This window comes from Parasteatoda tepidariorum, chromosome 1 (genome assembly GCF_982258835.1).
Source record: "Parasteatoda tepidariorum strain Cologne lab strain chromosome 1, Ptep-v5.0, whole genome shotgun sequence".
Lineage (NCBI taxonomy): Eukaryota > Metazoa > Arthropoda > Arachnida > Araneae > Theridiidae > Parasteatoda > Parasteatoda tepidariorum.
The window spans coordinates 131,867,138-131,888,173 of record NC_141755.1 but is presented as its reverse complement, the minus strand read 5'-3'; the positions used below and the strand labels follow the sequence as shown (position 1 = coordinate 131,888,173).

General features: G+C 27.4%; 1 protein-coding gene across 12 annotated transcripts in view; it reads left to right on the top strand.

Annotated features, from left to right (window-relative positions):
• Positions 1 to 21,036, top strand: part of LOC107457234 (pre-mRNA 3' end processing protein WDR33) — a 102,870-nt gene that overhangs the window by 51,368 nt on the left and 30,466 nt on the right. For all 12 annotated transcript variants that reach the window (XM_087153273.1, XM_087153250.1, XM_087153280.1 and 9 more), the window contains exons 4-10: positions 3,011 to 3,249; positions 6,998 to 7,066; positions 7,140 to 7,244; positions 10,690 to 10,785; positions 13,958 to 14,109; positions 15,897 to 15,994; positions 18,669 to 18,795. In XM_087153273.1, coding sequence (XP_087009399.1) covers positions 3,025 to 3,249; positions 6,998 to 7,066; positions 7,140 to 7,244; positions 10,690 to 10,785; positions 13,958 to 14,109; positions 15,897 to 15,994; positions 18,669 to 18,795 — 872 coding nt within the window. In that variant the 5' untranslated portion in view covers positions 3,011 to 3,024. The remainder of the gene's footprint in view (positions 1 to 3,010; positions 3,250 to 6,997; positions 7,067 to 7,139; positions 7,245 to 10,689; positions 10,786 to 13,957; positions 14,110 to 15,896; positions 15,995 to 18,668; positions 18,796 to 21,036) is intronic.

The following is a 21,036-nucleotide window of genomic DNA, read 5'->3' as shown; positions in this document are numbered from 1 at the left end:
ATGTGCTTAAAGGTGCTTATTTTCGATTATCGCTATTTAAAACGTCTAAAGGAGCCTTTTTCATTGGGTGTTTTTAAAAAGTGCTTAATTTTTCCTTTTCAAAAATGCTATATTTTTCGTTACTATGTTGATTTGCGCTGCGTATTATGCAATAGCGTGCTTTTCACATTGTTCTATTCAATGTTTTCAAAATCCATTTCGGCATCCATAGCGTATGAAAACGCCAATCATTTTACTAGCTTGAGGAAATACTTGCGACTCCTTATGTGCGTTTACTGAGCTGGGTTCGGTGAGATTACTGCCTTCTCCTGTGCAACTCTGCTGCATTTTGCAAGAAATTCTCAATTTCAAACTTCATTTTCCACCCTCTGAAATCGAAGCGAAAAATCTCTCGATCATTTTATAACGGCTAATATAATCAAGAAAATCAGAAACTAGTTATTTTATCATGATCAGGTAAAGTCTCGCATTTTGTTAATGTATATAGTGCTTAAAAATATATTTCGAGTGCTTAAAGAGTACTTAAAAGGTGCTTATTTTTTGTTGAAAGATTTGACTACGCACCCTGTTATAAATACAGTAGAGTGCTGATTATCCGAACTGCTCGGGACCGAATGTGGTTCGGATAATGAAAAGTTTGGATAGTTGGAAAGATGTTTAAAATCTAGTTTAAATGATTATTATTTATGCATTAACTTCCCTTCAAACTTTTTCTAGGCTTAGGACTGGCAGTACTATCTAAAATAGCTCTGGCATGTTTAAAAGTTTTTTTTTTTTTTAATTTGTAATTATTTTTAATTAATTTTTTTAAAACTTTTTTTCATTTTGAATTATTTTTTATCATATTTCAGCTTTTTACAAATTTTTTTTATCAATTACTGATTTTACCATATTTTTCTTTATTTTCCATTACAAAAGACTTTTGTTTCAATAAAGATGCTCTTTTTGAGCAGCCATATCCCTTATTCTTTTTAGATAAATCAACTGAACTGGATCAACATCCTTTTGACATTTTAGCCAATTCATTGCAATATCTAATGATTTGCATGCTTCTATATGAGTAGGTCCACTATCTTGAATTTGATCATCTACTTCTTCCTCTTCGTCTGTGGAGTTCCGATTTTCATTCAAAATTGCAACAATTTCATCATAATTTAAAATTTGAAATTCTGGGTCGTTTTCAGTGTCTCGACACAATTTTATTCCAAGATTTAAGATTCCAATCACTGTAATCACTAATCATTAACCGTAAGTGAAAAGTACCCATCCTCCAATTGTAGAACTTCAGCACATATCTATTCATAAACTCCTTCCCCATTTTAACCATTGTAGACTGTCAAATTGAAGCATGCATTCTTGGAAGATAATTTTCAGTTGAAGAGGGCTAAAAGAGTATGTAGGTTTAACTGTATAACAATACATGTATGTATTGGCTACTGTAAGAAAACTGCTGAAAAAGGTTGCAAATTAATTATAGTCTTCAGATGTAGTGGATATTATTTATTCTTCTAAATTTAGAAAAATTGTGGATAAGTTAAAAAGTATTCTAAACTTTAAACAAAACAAAAAAAGCGAATTTGGACATGGTTTGGATAATTGGACGTTCATATAATAAGGGTTCAGATAATCGGCGCTCTACTGTATTTAATTTTTACAATTACTCGGTATAAACCAAGTACAACATCAAAACTTGTCTGAGTATGCTGATATTAAAAATTTGTTCTTTTATCTCATACTGTTATCTCAATATGCTAAGTGTGCTGAGTACTTGCTAAAATACTAATTAAAATGGTGTACATGTTATGTTTATTTTTTAATTTTCACAAAATAAGTACTTTTTAAAACAGTATTTACAGATAGTGATATTTCGAAAAAGAGTACGACCTTATATGTTATGGTTCAGCTCCATTTTTTTTATGACTCTTCAAAAGTCATTAATTAATAAAAAATTTGCAGTATGTATTGATGAAGCCTTATTTCACAAAAATGTCTGTGAAGAGGTGTGATTCAACTAATAGAATTTTAACAAGATATTTTTAATCAGTATTAAATATAGCACAGAAACTTTTTCAAAATTTTAAGAAACTTGTATCTGAGTCAGACTTGCAGCTACTTGTGCAAATTAGCATGGATGGACCGAATGTCAATTTAAAATTTCTTAAACATGTAAACGAAGAACTTTTGTCTGAAAATAAATGATTGTCAAATATTAGATATGTGGATTTTATATAATTTATGGTTCATTGCAGTATGGGCAATAGTGTTGCTCTTTGTTCTATATCACCAGAGTATTTAATTTTTTTAGTAGTCTAGGGGTCAGTTATAAATATTTTCATTCTCTTAACTTGTGTTGTGCATTTTCAGACTCTATTCTAGGTATGATAATATGTAAATATGAACATTAAATATCCTGTTACCATAATATTTTTATTTCAAATAGTGTTAAATTGTGAATTGTTACTGCCCCTTGTTTTTTCCAGTTATTAGAACTAAGGGAGCATTGTTATTTTAAGGGTTGTGTGTTACTCCTAATATACAGGGAGTTTGAGTGGTTACCCTGTTGAAATGATCTTAAATTTTACTGCTTCATAAATCATAAATTTCCGTTACAGATATAATTTGTAGCATTTTTAATCAAGTATATATATTTTTTAATCAGTCAAGTTACTCACATTAGTTAATTTAACTAAACAATAATAATAATAAAAAATTGTCGTTTAGAATTCAGAAGAAAGTCTTTTTTTATTGATTTAACTTTGCACCTTTTTTAAAACAGTTTTTTTACGAGGCCCCCTTGTAATTACTTTCATAGAGAAATGTTGTGTTGTGGCCCTTTTTAATCTTGACAGTTTCATTTAAAAAGTTTGAAGATATTGAGTGACAATATTTTTTATAAATTTGATTATGAGTAGGCTAAATTTACTAAAATTAGCTATGTATGAAACTTTTTTGCCCTAATCTTTTATAATGTTGCTGTTTTAATTTATTTTTAATAATTTATTTTTTACAGTTCATTTGACCATCATGATGCAAGTTCCACAGGTTACTCAAATTCCCCTTCAACGCTTTACATATGTGCCTAAATTTCAAACAGTACAGAATTTCCAGAAGCAAAATAATTTAGCATTTCCAGCTCATAGGCAACAGTTTCAACCGACACAAAATGTAGAATTTGATGGTAAACGCTTAAGAAAAGCTGTAACAAGAAAAACTGTGGATTACAATTCTTCTGTCAATAAATATATAGAAGTAAGTATAAGTTTCATTATTGTCTACTGTACAGAGCAAAATAAAGATTGCCATCAGTCTCAGAAAAACTAAATATAAGTAGACAAAATTTTAAAAGTAAATTGCCATTTTTTTTTGCTGAAAATGCACTCTATGTGTTCCAAAACTATCAACTTTTCATATTATTTGTGATCGTCGGAATGTTTTAGATTATATTATGTTGGTTCAAAATTTCATGGGCTATTAAATTTGGTTATCAAAGAGTTCAAGTTAATTTCTTATTATTTTTGTGACTTATAATAGAAGTATAATATAATTACATTGTTTTGATTATTTTTTCAGATTTATCTTTTAAAAAATAAATTTTTCGTCTTATTAAAAAATTTTCTTTTACTAATTTACACTTTGAAATTCTTTGTATTGATCTTGTGAAAGCTCAAATGTGTGAAATTTCATCAAGTAAGAAGAAAAAGTTAGATAACTTGCATTTTGTTGTTGGCCCTATTTTTAATGTGTTTATACTTCTTAAAGTATTTGACAATTTAAAGAATTTGCTTTCATTAAAAGCTGTAAATATAATAGAACTATGTATAATTATTATGATATTAGCAAGAATTTAAGGAATTACGAATATCACTGTGAAGAAGTGCAGTATTTTGAATTTATTGATAGACATCCTATACATATTATCACCTACTAGTATTTTAAACATTATTTTATATAAAACAGAAATTTAGAATTAAGGAATTTAATATTAAAAAAATACAACATTTAGACCCATTTACCATATATCAATTAATAAAATTGTAAAATATTCTCTTAATGATCTCAATAATTTTTGTTTAAAGATCTCAAATGGATTAACTTTACCTTTTAATCTGAGAATAAAATAGAAATGGGCTGCTTATTATAACTTTAAAAACTTTATTTTTAATAATAAGGGAAATTTAAATAACAGTATTAATTAAAAAAAATTTCTAAAACTGATCCAGCAATTAAGCAACTCCAAAAGAATATTATAAGTGTTCCCATGCGCAAAGCTAACAATAATTATGCAATCGTCTGTAAAAAATTCAATGTCGAACGTTTAAATAAAGAATTAATAAGTAGTAAAAATTTTAAACTTAATTAAATAATAATATTATTAATTAGATTTTTTTTTAGCATTCTATAAGAGGTTAAGACTTAAAGTTTATAATGTACGATTTCCATACTTAATTATCAGTCCGAAAATATCATAAAATTTCTATTAAATTTAGTTATTACTGTTAGTCTTGTACTTACTTAACTAAATCTGGCACCGATGTCTCTAAATACTTAAATAAAATTTTTTACAATATTTAATTATTTTTTTCATAGATTATCACCAATCAGCCTGTTTTTAAATTTATTAAACTAAATAAAACTTATTCTATTGCAACATTTGAATTCCAGGATCTCTTCAATAGCATTCCCCTTTTTAAACTAAAAGATGTTCTTTTAAGTTATTATTATAATTATAAAAAATATACATAACTGCAATTTCGATTTTTTAGAAAGTCTAATTAATAGTTATTAATAATTATCTTGACAATTTGAAACTTTTATTTTGTTTGAATAGATGGAATACCACAAGGATCTAATTTTTTGTCACTTCTAGCTAACTTATTTTTGCACTTTTAATATTAAATTTGTTTTTAGATTTATTTTTGATTAAATTATTTTCAATTTTCAAAATTATACAATTTCATTAAAGAATATTTGCTCTGGGAAATTAATCTTGCTTTACGATATATAACCAGACGAAATCAATAAATCCGTTGACCTTTAGGAACTCCGAAACTAAAAGGGGAGAGGAATGAATGTCCAGTGCAGCCCTAAACAGTTCAAGATCTGCTCAGGTGATGCCTGGTTTTTTTGGCATTTAGGACAAAGAGGAACGATCTTTTGATTAACAGAAAATGTGAGACTTTTCAGGTGCCCACTGGCCTGTCGGGATAAGCAAGTGTTGGTCTGCATGTCACCAGGAAGGGATAGAGAGAGAGTCATGGTTTTTTTGCTTTATACCAGTAGTGAATTAGTGGAAGCAACCACTTTTGTTTGTTCTGGGCCTTTTTCCTTGCAAAAAGTCCAAGGTATGTAAGCTCTGGGGTGGAGGAGACTGGATGGTCTAGTCCCTTCTATGCAAGAGTGTCAGCCAACTCGTTTCGATGGATATCGACGTGGGACGGGATCCATTGAAAGTGGACTTCATGCTGCTGGGAAATGAGCTTTACTTTTTGTAAGATCAAAAAACTGGTTTTATTTCCAATGAGGGCCTAATTTTTGAGGTGTTGAATTGAACTACAGCTGTCAGATAGTATCCAAGTATTTCCAAAGTGCCCTTCACTCAAGATTTTCTCTAGTCCCCTGTCGATTGCAATTAGTTCGCTTCGAAAGACGGAACAAAAATCGGGGTTGCGTTGATGAAGAGTGTAGTTCTGTCGAGGTGTTTCAATAAACACTCCACTGCCTGTCAGTCTATCCATTTTACTGCCATCAGAGAATATTTTGATGTCGTTTGGAGGGATTTTATTGATGATTTCCAGGGACAATTGTCTGAGGAAGTCAGGCACACAGTCTTTCTTATCAAGCGTGGTAGGGAGGCTTTCATGGGAACTAACATTGGAAAGATCCAAGCAAGTACTGAGATTACAATGAAGATAAAAAGGTTCAATATTTTCAGCGATTAACAGTTGTGATTTAACATGACTAAAAGGAATGTTTTTCTTTAGCCTTTGATTGCAGGTCCAATTATTTAGGTAAATAACAGTTAAATTGCCTTGGTCTAAGCTGGAAAGTTTATTGAAATATTTCACTAAATTAGCTTGCCTTCTAAAGTTAAGAGGTAGCAGATCTGTTTCGTAAAGGACAATCTCTGAAGGACAGCTACGTTTGAATCCAGTTATGATGCTAACTCTGAATGAAATATTTAAAGTTATGGATGAGATAAAAATATTTTTGATAAACTAATTATGTGACTCGGTGATCCCATATTTAATATAACCTAAAAATTAGAATAAGGTAATGATGACTAGTATTTACTGGCATATATACACTGGTTCTTAAAGTAAAAATATTTTTTTAAGAAAATTTGTAATGTTTGAAATAATTAATCTCAAATTTAAGTCAGTATAAGTTATATTAAATTATAAGTCTGTTATAATTTAATATGGCCCAATCTATAGATTATTATAATTCTGTTCCATCTTCTTCTCACTTCAATGTTCCAATGGTCTTGCACAATCTGACCTACAGTTTGTGTTTGTAAGAAAATTCTTTTTATTACTACCCTATAAATCAGCTTTTCTTACAACTTATATCTTTATTAAATATTTCAGTGAAAATTACTTAATTTTTGATAGATTATTGTCGGAGTTTTCATTTTAAAATAAACTTAATTTGCATTCACTCTTCAATTTTCAAATTTATCTCATTTAATCTCTTAAAATCTTTATCTAATTCAAGTGAAAATTTTCTTTCAAGTATGATGACCCACTAAATAATGTTTATAAAACACGTGGTTTATAAACACGTGGTAGAATAAAATTCTCATTTTGCAATGTTTATAAATTTTTCATTTAAAAGATATTTGGAAAGGAAAAATTTTCTTTATTAAAATAAATAACATTGTTATTGAAAAAAAAAAAACCCCCGAAAGAAACATATTTTTATAGGCAGATATTTTTTTAAAAAAATATTTGCTTCTATTTTTTTTTAATGATTACTTTAATATGTATATCTTTTAAAGGCTCGAGTATGGCAGAGAGATTACAGAGACCGAAGAGTAATGCAGCCTGATGCGGCATATTATACAGAGGTATTTATTCCTTCAAACTATCGTTCATAACTTTTTATCTATTTTTTGTTGCTGAATTATTTCTACTTCTCAGATGACGCCACCACTGAGTATGCCTGACAACCCCATAAATGCAGTCACCACAAAATTTGTGCGTACATCAACTAACAAAATGAGATGTCCTATATTTTGTGTGGCAGTAAGTTATTTGCAATAAACTTTTGATATTGTAAGCATAGTTTTAAGGAGGAAATATGTAATTTTATCAGGAATGCTAACTCTGCATTTCTCTTGTTTTCACAGATTTTAATTTAGAGTACGAAGTTTTCAGAAATCAAAATTGAGTACAAAATATCAGATTACAGAAAAGTCTATGTGTTTTGTACTTTTCAAATTTCATATTTTCTGAAAACGTTTTCTCACCTTGTGAAATTAAAGTTAATGTTTCTTATTTATTTGATTTTTTTTTTTAGCTTTATTTGAATTTTACAAGTTTCTTTAGTTAATTTTTTTTAAAGAAGTTTCTTTATTTAAATCTTTAGAAACATTTCTTTATTTGATTCTTTAAAAAAGTTTCTTTTTGTGATTTTTGTATAACTTCCTTCTGCATTTATTACAGAGATAGATATCACTCAGTGGCATAGTTTTAATGTATGTTCGAGGGGTTCATCGGATATATCTCTCTCTATATATTTATTCTAAACGTTTAAATTATAAAGAATGAAAACTTTTTTTATATCTACATCCTACTTACCATACAATTTTTCGTTAATCAACTAAAAACTTCGGAAACTAATAACTTCGGAGAGGGTTTTGTCCCTCACAACTATGCCACTGATATCACACAAGGAAAATTTAGTCAGACTAAATTAATTTTCAGGGAGGTGATTCGTCCACGGATTCGCGGATTTCCGCTTTTTTTCAGATTTCTCCATTTTTCCTGCTAATTTCAGCGAAATTTTGTTTTGCGCAAGTTGAAATATTTTATGAGGAGTTTAATTTTCCTCGGAGCGAAAGTATTGAAGTCTTCATTCCTCCCTTTAAAGTTTTTCTAAAAATTATTTCCTTGAGATTAAACTAGCTGACCTTTATACAGGGATGAGATTTTTCTGCTTTTTAGTGGATCTTTGCTTTTATCGCTTTTGTCTCTGGAATTCCAGCCTTTTTATCAAAAACTCCAATTCTCTAAAAGTTTCCTTTTTTTTTTTTTATAAATGTCCCGCTTTTTTAAAAGAATTCAGTCGTTGAAATAAAATAATAACATTTATTTACGGTTTTCAAACATAAACAGAAAATTTTAAACTACGTCCTAGCTGCTAACCCTTCCGCATTTTTACTTATTTTAGCTAATTTCTCCGCTTTTACACACAGAAAATAACATTTTCCGTATTTTTATCCGTCCGCCACATAGCTCGTATTTTCGTAATTCAGACCTTGCTGCTTCTTGTCGTGAGCAAACGAGGAAAAAAAAATAGAGGTGGATTTGCGGTGAAAATATTTCCTCATTCAATTAATCTTGTAAATTTTTATTTATTATGTCTAAACAATACAAACAAGCCTTTTAGAAATCCCAAATCCAGACTCTGCAAATATCTCGATTCTTATTCACGCGATTTTAATATTAATCATCGATTTTCGTATTTACCTGTTTTCAAAGTTGCGCATTTTGATTCTTATTTACACTATTTAAATATCGTACATTATGATTTTTATTTACGAGATTTAAAAATCCAATATGGCTTTTTGTATTTATGCATTTTTAAAATCTCGATTTTATTATCAAACATCGATTTTCGTATTTACCTGATTTAAAAGTTGAACATTGTGATTCTTCTTATTCAGGCGATTTAAATATCGTACATTGCGATTCTTTTTTAGGAGATTTAAAAATCCAATGTTGCTATTTGTATTTACGCGCTTTTAAAACCTTATGTAGCCATTCGTATTCACCCGAGCTTAAAATCCAATGTCGTGATTCGTTTTTGCGGTTGTATACGTGCTTTAAAAAATCATGATTCTTATTTACGTGATCTAATAATTACGCAGCATGATTTGTATTTTCACATTTTTTAAATTCGATATAGAGTTTCATATTCACGTGATTTAAAAACCTCATATCGGGATTCATATTCTTGCAATTTAAAATCATGCATGTGATTCATATTCTTGCAATTTAAAATCATGCATGTGATTCATATTCTTACAATTATAAAATTAATCATCGGGATTTATAATCACATGGTTTACAAGTTTAAAAATCGCTATTTTTTTGTCAAATTTGTGTGTGTATATATATATATATATCTATAAATTATTCAGTCTTGGATTTCCTCTTTTTAACTTTCTGACTACTCTCATCCCGTATTTTGAATGATAATTTATCTGTAAATTTAGTCATTATTCGTCTTTCATTATGCATATTTTGAACTAATGATTTCATACATTCATCAGTCTTAATACATTCATCATGATAATACATATATCAGTCTTAACTAATTTTTCTGACTAAATGTTTGAATGAGAGAAGAAAATTGCAAATATTTTGTTATTTTCATGGAAACTTATGTGATGATTATAGTAATTGATTAGAAATGAATGTAACAAATTACAGATTATAGTTAAGCGTTTATCAACTATTTGTAATCAAGTAATAAAATCTGATCATAATTTCTCATTACAGGCAATAATTGCTTGTAATCATAACAAAAATTGCTTACAGATAATAATGATTACAAGTAATTAAAATCTATAATTGCAAGTAATTGTGACTTCATGTTATCATAATTTGAGTTTAGGAGAAATCATAATTCTCAGTAATTATAAACTTATTATAACCAATTATGTAATAAATTATAAAATACAATTATTGCAATAATGTTATCTTAATTTCAAGTGGGTTTAATTAAATTTTAATCAGGATTGTTGGTAATTGATTACTTTTATACACAACGCACATATACGCATATTAAAATGAATGCTATTGTTTGTTTTGCTAAATGGATACTTTTAAGGAGTATATGTTCAAACATAGTTATGTAAATACATTGTACACACAAATACCTATGCATATTATTATATGTATGTACATAAATGGGCAATTCTATGATGACTGATGTTACATTTTGATATGTTATCTTATTTTTTAAATTTTTTTCATTGATAAATTACATAGGAGGGACATTGAATAATACATCTTATTTTTATTTTGAAATACTTCTCCTTCCATATGTAATAATGGGACGGTTTTTTAAAATTTAATTAAGAAAAAGCTTTAAACTGACAAGAAACATTTTTAAAAAAAAGTGAAATGACAAATAGACAGTGGCAAATAAAAAGAAAAGCCCTTGTGACTGATGTTGTAATTTTTATGTGACTGATGTTACAAATACAAAATATATTTATCTAAACTTTTTCTTAATCAATATTATAAAATATTTAAAAACTATAATTTTTGATTTTATATCTAAAACAGTCGATGAAAAAAAAGAAACTTATTAATGGAGGGAGGCTATTCTAAGTATACAATCTGTAAATATGTAGATACGTTGCACGGCATAGGTAAATGTACATGTGTGTGTAAGTATATTGTGACATCACTTGCTTTGTAATTACATGCTTGTAATAAAGAATTTCCTAAATTTTAGTGGACACCTGAGGGTAGAAGACTCGTCACTGGTGCATCTAGTGGTGAATTTACTTTATGGAATGGATTAACTTTTAATTTTGAAACTATTTTACAAGTAAAATAATAGTTGTTCTCTAATTCTTTTTGTGATATATCTCTCTTATCCATTTCTTCTCATAGTTATGTAAATACTATGTCTTCCTATGAAAAGAAATGATAATTTTAGTAATCATGTACTTAATCATATATTCTCTGTTACATGATTAAGTACATGATCACTAATTTTAGTGATCATGTACTTAATGATCACTAGAATTAAAATTTAGTTTATCGTAAAATTTATATTCACGTATGATGCTTTTTATTTCTACATGCAATCAATGTCAAAGAGCCGTTCGTAATTGATATTTTACTTTTTTTATTAATACTTTCAACTCCCTCCTTCTCTTTGTCACAAAGTGTCTCGTTTCACTACCCTTCTTTGTCACATTACTACATAATCACCTGGTATATTACAAAGATAAGCTAGCAGTTCAAAAATAAGATGTGTATAAATCATATTTCAATTATTTTTAAAATAGTTTTTAATCACGTTTGTGAGCATAACTATTGGAAGTGACAGCAAAAAAACTCATACAAAGTTACTGCCATCATAGAAGTTTCTTTTTAATTTGTGTGTTCATTTCTTTTTGCCTTTCACTTTAATTATGAAATATTTTTACATTATAGCTCTTAATTTATGTATTGTTCTTTTTGGCTTCATTACAATGTCAAGCAAAAGATCTTCTATTTTAGAGTTTTTTAAGCAGGGAGTGTCTCTGTTGTATACGAAAGTCTTAAGACAATTGCAGGATGAAAGGTAGAAGACCCAATGCTAAAAATTTCAATAAGTCTTTGTGCATTCCTGGAAAAAAAGGCAACCACTTTGTAACCAAAAAAATTTATTTATTAGTAAAAAGTCTACTCTTATTATTTATTTTACTTTTTTAGTGTATTTATTTTTAATGAAGTTATATTAAAAATTATTTGTCTGACTTTTTTGCCACACCCTGTATAATAATTGAATGTGTTTTAATTTTGTTGAAAACATATAAAAACAGTATTAAATCTGTTAATTTGAAATATTTTTATTTCAACTGAAATGTTTTTTGTAACATCTATCGTTACCCCTTCTCCCCCCCCCCATAATTTTAGCTACCCCTCTTTTTCCCTCTAAGTGTGACATCATTTGTAGATAAAATAATGTTAAGGCTGAATTTTTATTTTGATCCCTTTCTTTGTACATTCTATATTTTTTATTATTAATTGATATAAAATAAACAACGATTATATATTTTTTATATAGTTGAAATGTTTGATGGTTAATAGGAAGCTCATTTTACTTTTCTAATAAATTCTATTGCCTATTTAAAGTACTCAGAGATGATTGTGCTCCAGAAAAAATTTGGATTTCCGGATTTTTCTCTAATTGCCATCCAGAAATTTCAAGAAATCATCGATCAATCGCATTTATGTATAAAAATTCTTTTATATTTTATTTAAAAATATTAGAACTAGAATTTATAATTGGCATCTCTGTCATCTGTAAATATTTTTTATCTGCTAGAATAATAAATTTGATTGGAGATAAAAGTAAACCTAGACATAGTTATTAATTTAAATCATGCTGCATGTAATTTATTTAGAATTTCATTGTTTTTGAAAATATCAATGATTTAAATTTATGAAGACAATAAATTTTTGAAATGCGATTGATGAGTTCAGCTCACAATCACCCCTGAGTATACCTGATCTTTATAAAAACTGAAACAAAAGCAATAAATCCTACACTATCATGCACAGAATTTTTAAAAATATACTGCTACAATTAAAAACTGAAATAATTTTGATATTTTTTATTTGTTACCTTTTCCAGTGACATTTTGTTATTAGGTTAAGCAAAACTCATTTTTCAAAATAAAGATTAACTGTCAGTATCACTGAAAATGGTGATCATGGCCAACTCAAGATTATCAGAATTTTTTTCAAGCAAACAATTTGCTCCATTAATTTTGCACTTTTATACATAAATTTTTTTTCAATTACAGTTGATTTTGAATGAATTATTCTTATGGAAAGTTTCAAAAGCTTAACTGTAACAAAATAATAATAAATAAAAAAAAGTAGGTAGTTTTGAAATCTGTTATGTTTATCCCATGTAGATTATGCTTTTGTAACTTTAAAATCTTATTAGCCTCAACACATGAAGCTCATTACGAGCCTTCACTTGCAACACACTAATGCTTCTTGAGATTTTCAAGTCTCTCTTGTGATCGTATTGGTAGTCAAATATTTGTATCGGATTTTTATTGGCAACTGAAAATTTTTAATCCCCCTAATTGCTTGCAATAAAATGTGCCATAAAGCATTAACTATTAACATATTACTATGATAAACATATTACTATGATACATTACATTGTGACATTTAATGTTTAATGACCATTATTACAGTACTATTAACTGGGCATGATTTCTAATCCATCTTTATTAGAGTAAAAGTTAGACTGTGCAGAGTATGTGTGACCGCAGCAAATTTCATTATTCTTTGATCACTGCATTTTCTTGCATTGGCCGTTTTTTATTTTTGAGATTTTTTCCCTTTTTTAATTATTGTTTTTCTTTGAAATTTTAAATGTTTTTTTATTTTTTAAAATTTTATTTAAATAGCATTTTGCTTGTCCTTATGAGTTAATTTTTTTCTTTGTAAATCAGTGTAAATTTTTCATTGAAACTTCTCATTTTCAATATTCTTCGATAACAAGTATTGATGTTTAATAGAGTTTTTCAAAATATCAGATTTTGCTTTTGAGTAGACAATCTTTCAATTTTAAGAATATTAATAAACAATGATACTTGTATACATGGTTTGTATACAATGATACTAGTATACAATGATGATATAAGATAATACGATGCAATTCAATATTCTTGAAAATTTAAATGCAACTTAAAAATGCTTATTTATATGAACAAAATTCTTATTTATAATTAAAAAAAATAATAAATTTACATTTTATTTTATTCATAATTTCAATATTTAATTAACTATTTTAATCATTTTTTATTAAAATTGGAAATACGAGTTACGATTTTTAATTAAATATGTGATTTACCGTAAAATTTTTAAGGGCATTATTTTGCTTTTTAATGTTATTTTAAAAGGCATTTTTTAAAAATTTTTAGGTCATCAATATCCTACTTGTTGCTGATTAGTTGAATGTAATTAATTTCTGTAATTCTATTTAGGCTCACGATTCTCCTGTTCGATGTATGGTTTGGAGTCACAATGATCTTTGGATGGTAACTGGTGATCATGCGGGATATGTAAAATATTGGCAAAGCAATATGAACAATGTAAAAATGTTCCAAGCACATAAAGAACCCTTACGAGGAATCAGGTTCTTTTATTATAACTTTTTGAATTCTTTACTGTATTTATACATATTTGCTACTGATTACTTTTTATTCCAACTAGCTAAATAATTTAATGTTACTGAATAAAAATGTAGAGTTCAAAACCTTTTTTTTTTAATTTTATGATTCAGTTATGGATTACAAACATCTTACAGTTCATTAACATCCACTTTTTCTATGTAATCATTTTTGTATTTTCAAGAATTGTAAGAATAAGCAAAACACCAATATCCCTTAGTCATTGTACAGTATAAGACCCCAAATCCGGCACTCTCGGGACCGACGAAATTCCGTATTTCGGATATCTTTCAGAAATTCCAATATGACTCCCATATATAACAATAATTCAATTATAATGTTAATTTCAGAAAATTAATTAATTCCAATAAATTTAGTTAAATTTTGATTGTCGATTATGATGGGGTGAATTTAAAACTGTCCCATCTTAAGAAATTTCATTAATTAGAATAATTATCTATATAATAGAAATAGTACTATATCTTTTTTGTACGATCAAATTTTTTTTATAATCTAACTAATAACGATTTAAAAAAACAAGCTGACAGCTAAATACGATTAAAAAAACAAGCTATCCATTAACAAAAAAAAAAAAATTTACAGTGAATAAGTAATAAAAAATGCATAAGAGTATAATTTACCTCAAATAAAAAAAGCCACAAAAGGGATAGAATTCATTATGTACCCCACTTAGTAGTTTTGAATGTCAAAAAGGTGTGGCTAATTTATGGTCAAACAGGAGAGGGTAATGTGGGGACAAACCAGTAGAGTGCTTGCACAGCTGTCAAGATTGATTGATCAGTTTCTTCCAACTTGCATTTCTTTATTTTGTTCATTGGAAATGCAGGTGTTCTTACTTTTCCCTTTCACTTTATTTTAAACTGCTTTAGAAACAGATGTTTCCTTTGACACTGATTTATAATTTTTTCATGCTTTTTTTTATTTTTAAGAGATAAAATAACGTTACTTACTTCAACAAAATAAAATTCCTAAATATAATAGATTTTTTTTCTTCTTATCAATAAAAATTTCCTTAAAAAACAACATTTAGATCAGATTAAGTGCCGAATTTCGGGATGCTGGGTTAGGGGTCCCATACTGTACTTTGAATACTTTTATTTATTATTTTTTATCTGAACAAGTAACAAATACTGCATATTGCTTATAGCATATGAAAAATTAATGCTGAGTACAATATTATTTATTATTCTTGTTTCTTTTCTATTTTTGAAATTAAAAAAAATTAATTATGCATATTTTTTTATCATAAATTAATTATGTTATTTAATTATGTTTGTGTGTGACTTGAGAAATGAATTTTGAAAGATAGGTGAATTCTCTCCTATATTTTAAAATTTCTATTCTCTTTACCTGAAATAATTCCATTATAATTTTTCTTCTTGTAGCACTGATTCCAGCTAATAATTATTCAAACATTGAAATTTACTTATATATCTTTCTAATGTTAGTACTATCTGTGAATATTTAGTGAAAATGTTTAAATATTAAAATTTTTGCTTTAGGTAATTGTGTCACTAATAGTTATCTGTATCAATTACTTATCCATGAATTTGCTAGCAACAGTTTCAAAATTAAGACTTCTCGAGTGGTTCAGTTTTATGTATTTTTTTAAGTGTTATGCGATATTTATTTTAAGTATATATTCTATCTGTATTTTTATTAAGTTTAATAAACCATTTGCTTAGAATGTTTATAAAAAATACACTATTTATTTATTTTATGTGTATTTTAGTTTTTGTCCTGTTGATACCAAATTTGTCACTTGCTCTGATGATGGCACTATAAGGATTTGGGATTTTTTAAAATGCGTTGAAGAAAAAATTCTGAGAGGTATTAAGTCAGCTTAATTTTTTTCTTCTGTTTACTGTATGTTTATTTAATTTAAAAGCTTTAGAATGTTTCATCCTTCAAAAATAGAGGTTCACTTTTTTTCTCCAAAACAGTTTATAAATTTTTATTTTAATATGAAATTAATAAAAATTGCTTTTATCTAGGTAAGGATTGTCTAAAGTAGTTTTGAATTAAAATTTCCTTCATTCAAAATTACAATTAATTACATGTTATCGCAAATAGGAAAAACCTAATTTTTTTACTATGAATGAGCTAAATGAAGGAATATGTATTTTAAAAATACTCCAATTTTAAGGTATGTTATAATAGAATACTCCAATTTTAGGGTATGTTATAAGAGTTGTGCAGAATGTTCATTCTCTTTTCTTTCGTATTTTTCAGTGGAAAAGAATATTTTCATAGTTGGAATTTTTTTTTGCCGAAAAAATAAAAAATAATTAAACAAAGTGTAGAACTGTTGTATTAGACCACCTGTTGAAGTTCACCTGTATTTTTCACACCATAACAGAAACTACTAATTTTTATCTTGTTAAACAAAAATATTTTCCAATTTTTTTAATTATCTAGGTAAAACCAGTTTTCATCATCACATAATCATAAATATGCATTTTTGTCTCAAAAATTCATTTTTCAAGGTTTTTTAAAACATGGGGAAACATTTATCAAATTCATGATTTAAAATTAACAATTATTTGAATAAAAAATATATTTTTAGTTACTAATCTTTATGTTTTTATTAATGCTGAAAAATTAATAGCTCGGAGTAAACAAAAATATATAAATTCAAGCTATAAATACTTTGCTATTTCGAAATATGAAAATAACAAGAAATATTGAGACAAAAATTTACTTAAATTCAAAATTCTATTGACAAGCGACCAGATTTGATGTATTATTTATGGTCAACAAATTTTGAATTTTCAAATGGACATGAGAAAAATTACCCTCCTGTTCTGTAGCTTCCAACACTTTCTCTCTAATTAAAAGAAAAAGTTATGTAATAAATAAGATTGAGTGGTTTTTGTAGCTACTACAATTAGTGTAAGGTTGTCAATAGCTTGAACTGTAATAAAGGGGTTATAAATAATGCTAGGCGACTTTATTTACAAACAAACAATTTTATTAAAGGATGTGGTGATGGTTGGTTCATCGCGCAGCAGTTACATACAACTACTACATCTACAACTACAATTTTTCCCCTTGCACATACGCCCTCTGGCGTTTGTTACCCTGATTTAACAACTCGCTTATTACAAATGTAATTAATTAGGATTACAACTATTTTTTTCTTAAATGTAGTGAATACGAACCACTTTCATAATAAAGTCACTTTTTATTTCCTTGTAGTGGGTGGATTTCGTTGGAGGATCCAATTTACACTTGTATTCAAAATTTTAAAAAATGTTAAGATAGGAAAAAGCAAATTAGTAAAAATAGTGTTGAATAATAACTAACTTATTGGAACATGGGATTTTTTTAAAAAAATATTTAATTCTTGGTTAGAGGTACAGTAGAGTCCCGATAATCCGAGCCCCGGCTATCCGAGTTTCCGCTTACACCGAGCTATCAAATATTTTAAGGATTTTTTTGTTCTAGTTTATTTTTTAATTTTAAAAATACTGCCGAAAAAAAAAATCTGAATTTTATCTTCCAAACACTCAGGAAAGCAAAACCTAACAACTTGATCCCATGAAATGATCGTTAATATTGTCAATAATGAAAATGAACCTAGCGAAGATGATGAAGACAGTGACGATAAAAATCAACATATAAAAATCTCTCACACAGATGAACTTAAAGCTGTCATAAATGCCACTGAATACTTAGAACAACAAAAAGAGGCGGCGCCAGCCTTCCTGTTATCTCTAAAAAATGACGAAACATTGCTGCAGAAAAGCACCAAAGTTATGTAAAACAAAAGACGATTAAGGACTTTTTATAAGTAAAAACTCTTTAATTCTTGCAAAGTATACTTTTTAAGTTTTTTCAAGTAAGCTTTTTAATAATAATAGGAATTATATGTGGTATACTCGTATAAATTTTTTATTTCTTAAATATATTACATTTATACCAACTCGTTTAAAATTCTTTTAAAATTATTTTTTTTCTTTTGTTTCCCCTTTTTTCATTGTTCTGTAATTTTTTCCTTGTTTTCTCTACATTTTGAACACACACACACACACATATATATATATTTACTTAAGTTAAATTTGTACACAATTTTTTAGATTAAAAAGCATTCCATACTTTTGTTATACAGTAGAAGATTTTAACTACGCAAACCATGAAACAGGAAGTTTTGCTTGATATGAAATTTTTTGTTTCATAGATCATTTCCAAATTATTAAACTGGCGTAATAAACATGTTAGATCAATATTAATGCTTTAAATTGAATTTTGAACAAAAGTATTTAATATGAAAAGAAATTAAATCCAACAAATGTATTGATTTTGGTTTGCTTTAAAGATTGTAAAAGTAATTTTACAGTTATATTGGGTACAGTAGAAGTTCCACATAATTGCATTATGTGGAACTTCTACTGTACTAATTTTTTATGCAATTTACTTTTTATAAACATTTGAAAAAAATATGAAGCCATAAATGTACACAATTTTTTGAAGAATTAATTTTAGTGAAACATTTGTTCTACAGGTCATGGAGCCGATGTTAAATGTTGTGATTGGCATCCTCAGAAATCTCTCATAGTATCTGGGAGCAAAGATTCTCAGCAACCTATAAAACTTTGGGATCCCAAAAGTGGACAATCATTAGCTACAATGTAGGAAACATTTTCTTTTATTGTAACATAATTTTTTATTGCAAAGTTCGTGATTATTTTATAAAAATCGCCTATATAGCATTCCTTACAGCGAGGAGAAAAATTGTATAATTGAATTTGTCTCTAATTCTATGTTTCTTTGAATCCCACAATTATTTTTGTATATCTGTATATTGCTACAGATATGGCGTAACTACTCCCACTTTCTTAGCAATTTTCGCAGTGAGATTTCCCACCTTGAATTGAAATCAAAATCATTTTGTACTTACTGTATTTTTGCTTTCATGAGTGTTACCATTGCATGTAATCTGTAATGAACAAGGTATCCACGCTCCTGGAAAGTCATGAATTTCAGTATTGAACAAAATTTGTCATGAAATGTCATGATTTTTACTATTTTTTAAAAACAATCATGGAAAGTCATGGATTTAGGTAGCCGAAAAATCGAATTTTTAAAATGGAATTTTGCCCCTCCCCCCAATTTCATGGTGTTCCGAATGTCTGAATTTGTGTTACAAAATCCCCACTCACAGTCATATTTAATTAATATATAAAATGTTTTTATTGTGTTCTTTAAAAATTATGGTGTTCTTTCAAAAAATGAAAGAAAAAACATTTCTAGAGAGAATTATCTTTTAAACTTCTGTGATTTCAGAATATTTATTTTTTTATTTTATCAATTTAAAATTCTAGCTGAAGCAAACCAGTCATTGGCGAATTTTTTTTTATTCCGAAAAGAGAACAGAAAAATCTGGAGTATTTCCTTTCCTTTCCGATGAACAAGAAAAGTATCTTTAGAATATAATTCTGCAGAAAAAAGAAGAAGAAAATATTTGCTTTTGTGTTTTTTTGTCAGCTATTTTATGGCTTCGACTCTTTCACTGTGTTTTTAAAATTTTAAATCTATAAATATGAAGATGCAGAGTATAACAGTTTTGGTTATACCTATCGTTTCAATGAATGTTATTATAATGCTTTTTTAAATTTATTGTGGTGTTTTTGTCGGAGAAAATAGCAACTTCATTAAGTCATGAAAAATTTTTGGAATCTAATTTATAAGAATCTAATTGGAATTTGAAAATCTAAAATGTAACAGATACCCTGAATAAATTATTTAAGTTTTGAGAGATCAATATTATTTTTATGCTCTGATGCCCACTGTTGGAAAATTATTTTCCCAAATTTTTTTACCAAATTTTAATAAGTTTTTTGATGCAGATCTTCAACACCTTAAAGAGTTTTAAAATATCTTATCATAGTGTATTTAATATAAAACTTGGGTGCATTGCAGGGAAAACTGGAGATCAGTGGACATCACATATTTCACCACCAATGGACAATTACAGTCAAATTTTTTTTTAATTTTAATGCATTCAGAATCCCTTAAAACTCCCAGAAAACATTTTATTACTTTTCTAAGAAGGCTATTTATTTAGTTATTTTCAATCAAAAAACGCTTACTTTCGTTTTCGCCTGAAACGGGGAGTCACGTGATTATTCACGAACTGACGTCACACGTGTCCATCTGCCGTTCACTTACAATAACCATGCTATGAAAACCAATACGTTCTTGCTTTCGTTTAAATTTTCTAATTAAATCCAACCATTTTAGATGGCCTAAAGCTATCTGTATAAAAAATTGCGCCTTAATATAGCTTAATAAAAATGTGGATTTGATATAACGTATTTTTATTATGTTAAATTTCAGTGGTACCCACTGAAACATTGTTAATACTTGACGAAATTTTCTAGCTCGGAATATTTAAGATTTTTTAGTTCAATAAAAAAGTGCATGGTATTGCTTATAAATGATGCGTTATAAATACAAAATAACTTCGTTTTTTCATTTTTTAACTGTAATCTTAATTTTAATGTAAACTTCAAGTTCATTTGGAATATTTTATTTTCATCTTTAGTGAAAGAAACGTTGAATCAATTTCTTATGTAGAATAAATAGTTTTAGATTTTAAAATGTAGGACAGCTTAAGTTATTGATAATTTTTATCTATTTATTCTAGCATGAATTCAAAGCATGAAATTGTCTTCATAGCAGTAGCCTCTTAAAAAACTTGTGATCCTAGCAAAACTTTAAATTAATATATATATATATATATATTTGCCTTAATCTATGTTATAAGAGTATTTGAAATAATCAAGCATATGCATTTATTTAGTTCTTTATTGCAGAAATAGGAGTAAAATTTTATAAATGCATATAAAAATAATTTTTCGCCATAGCAA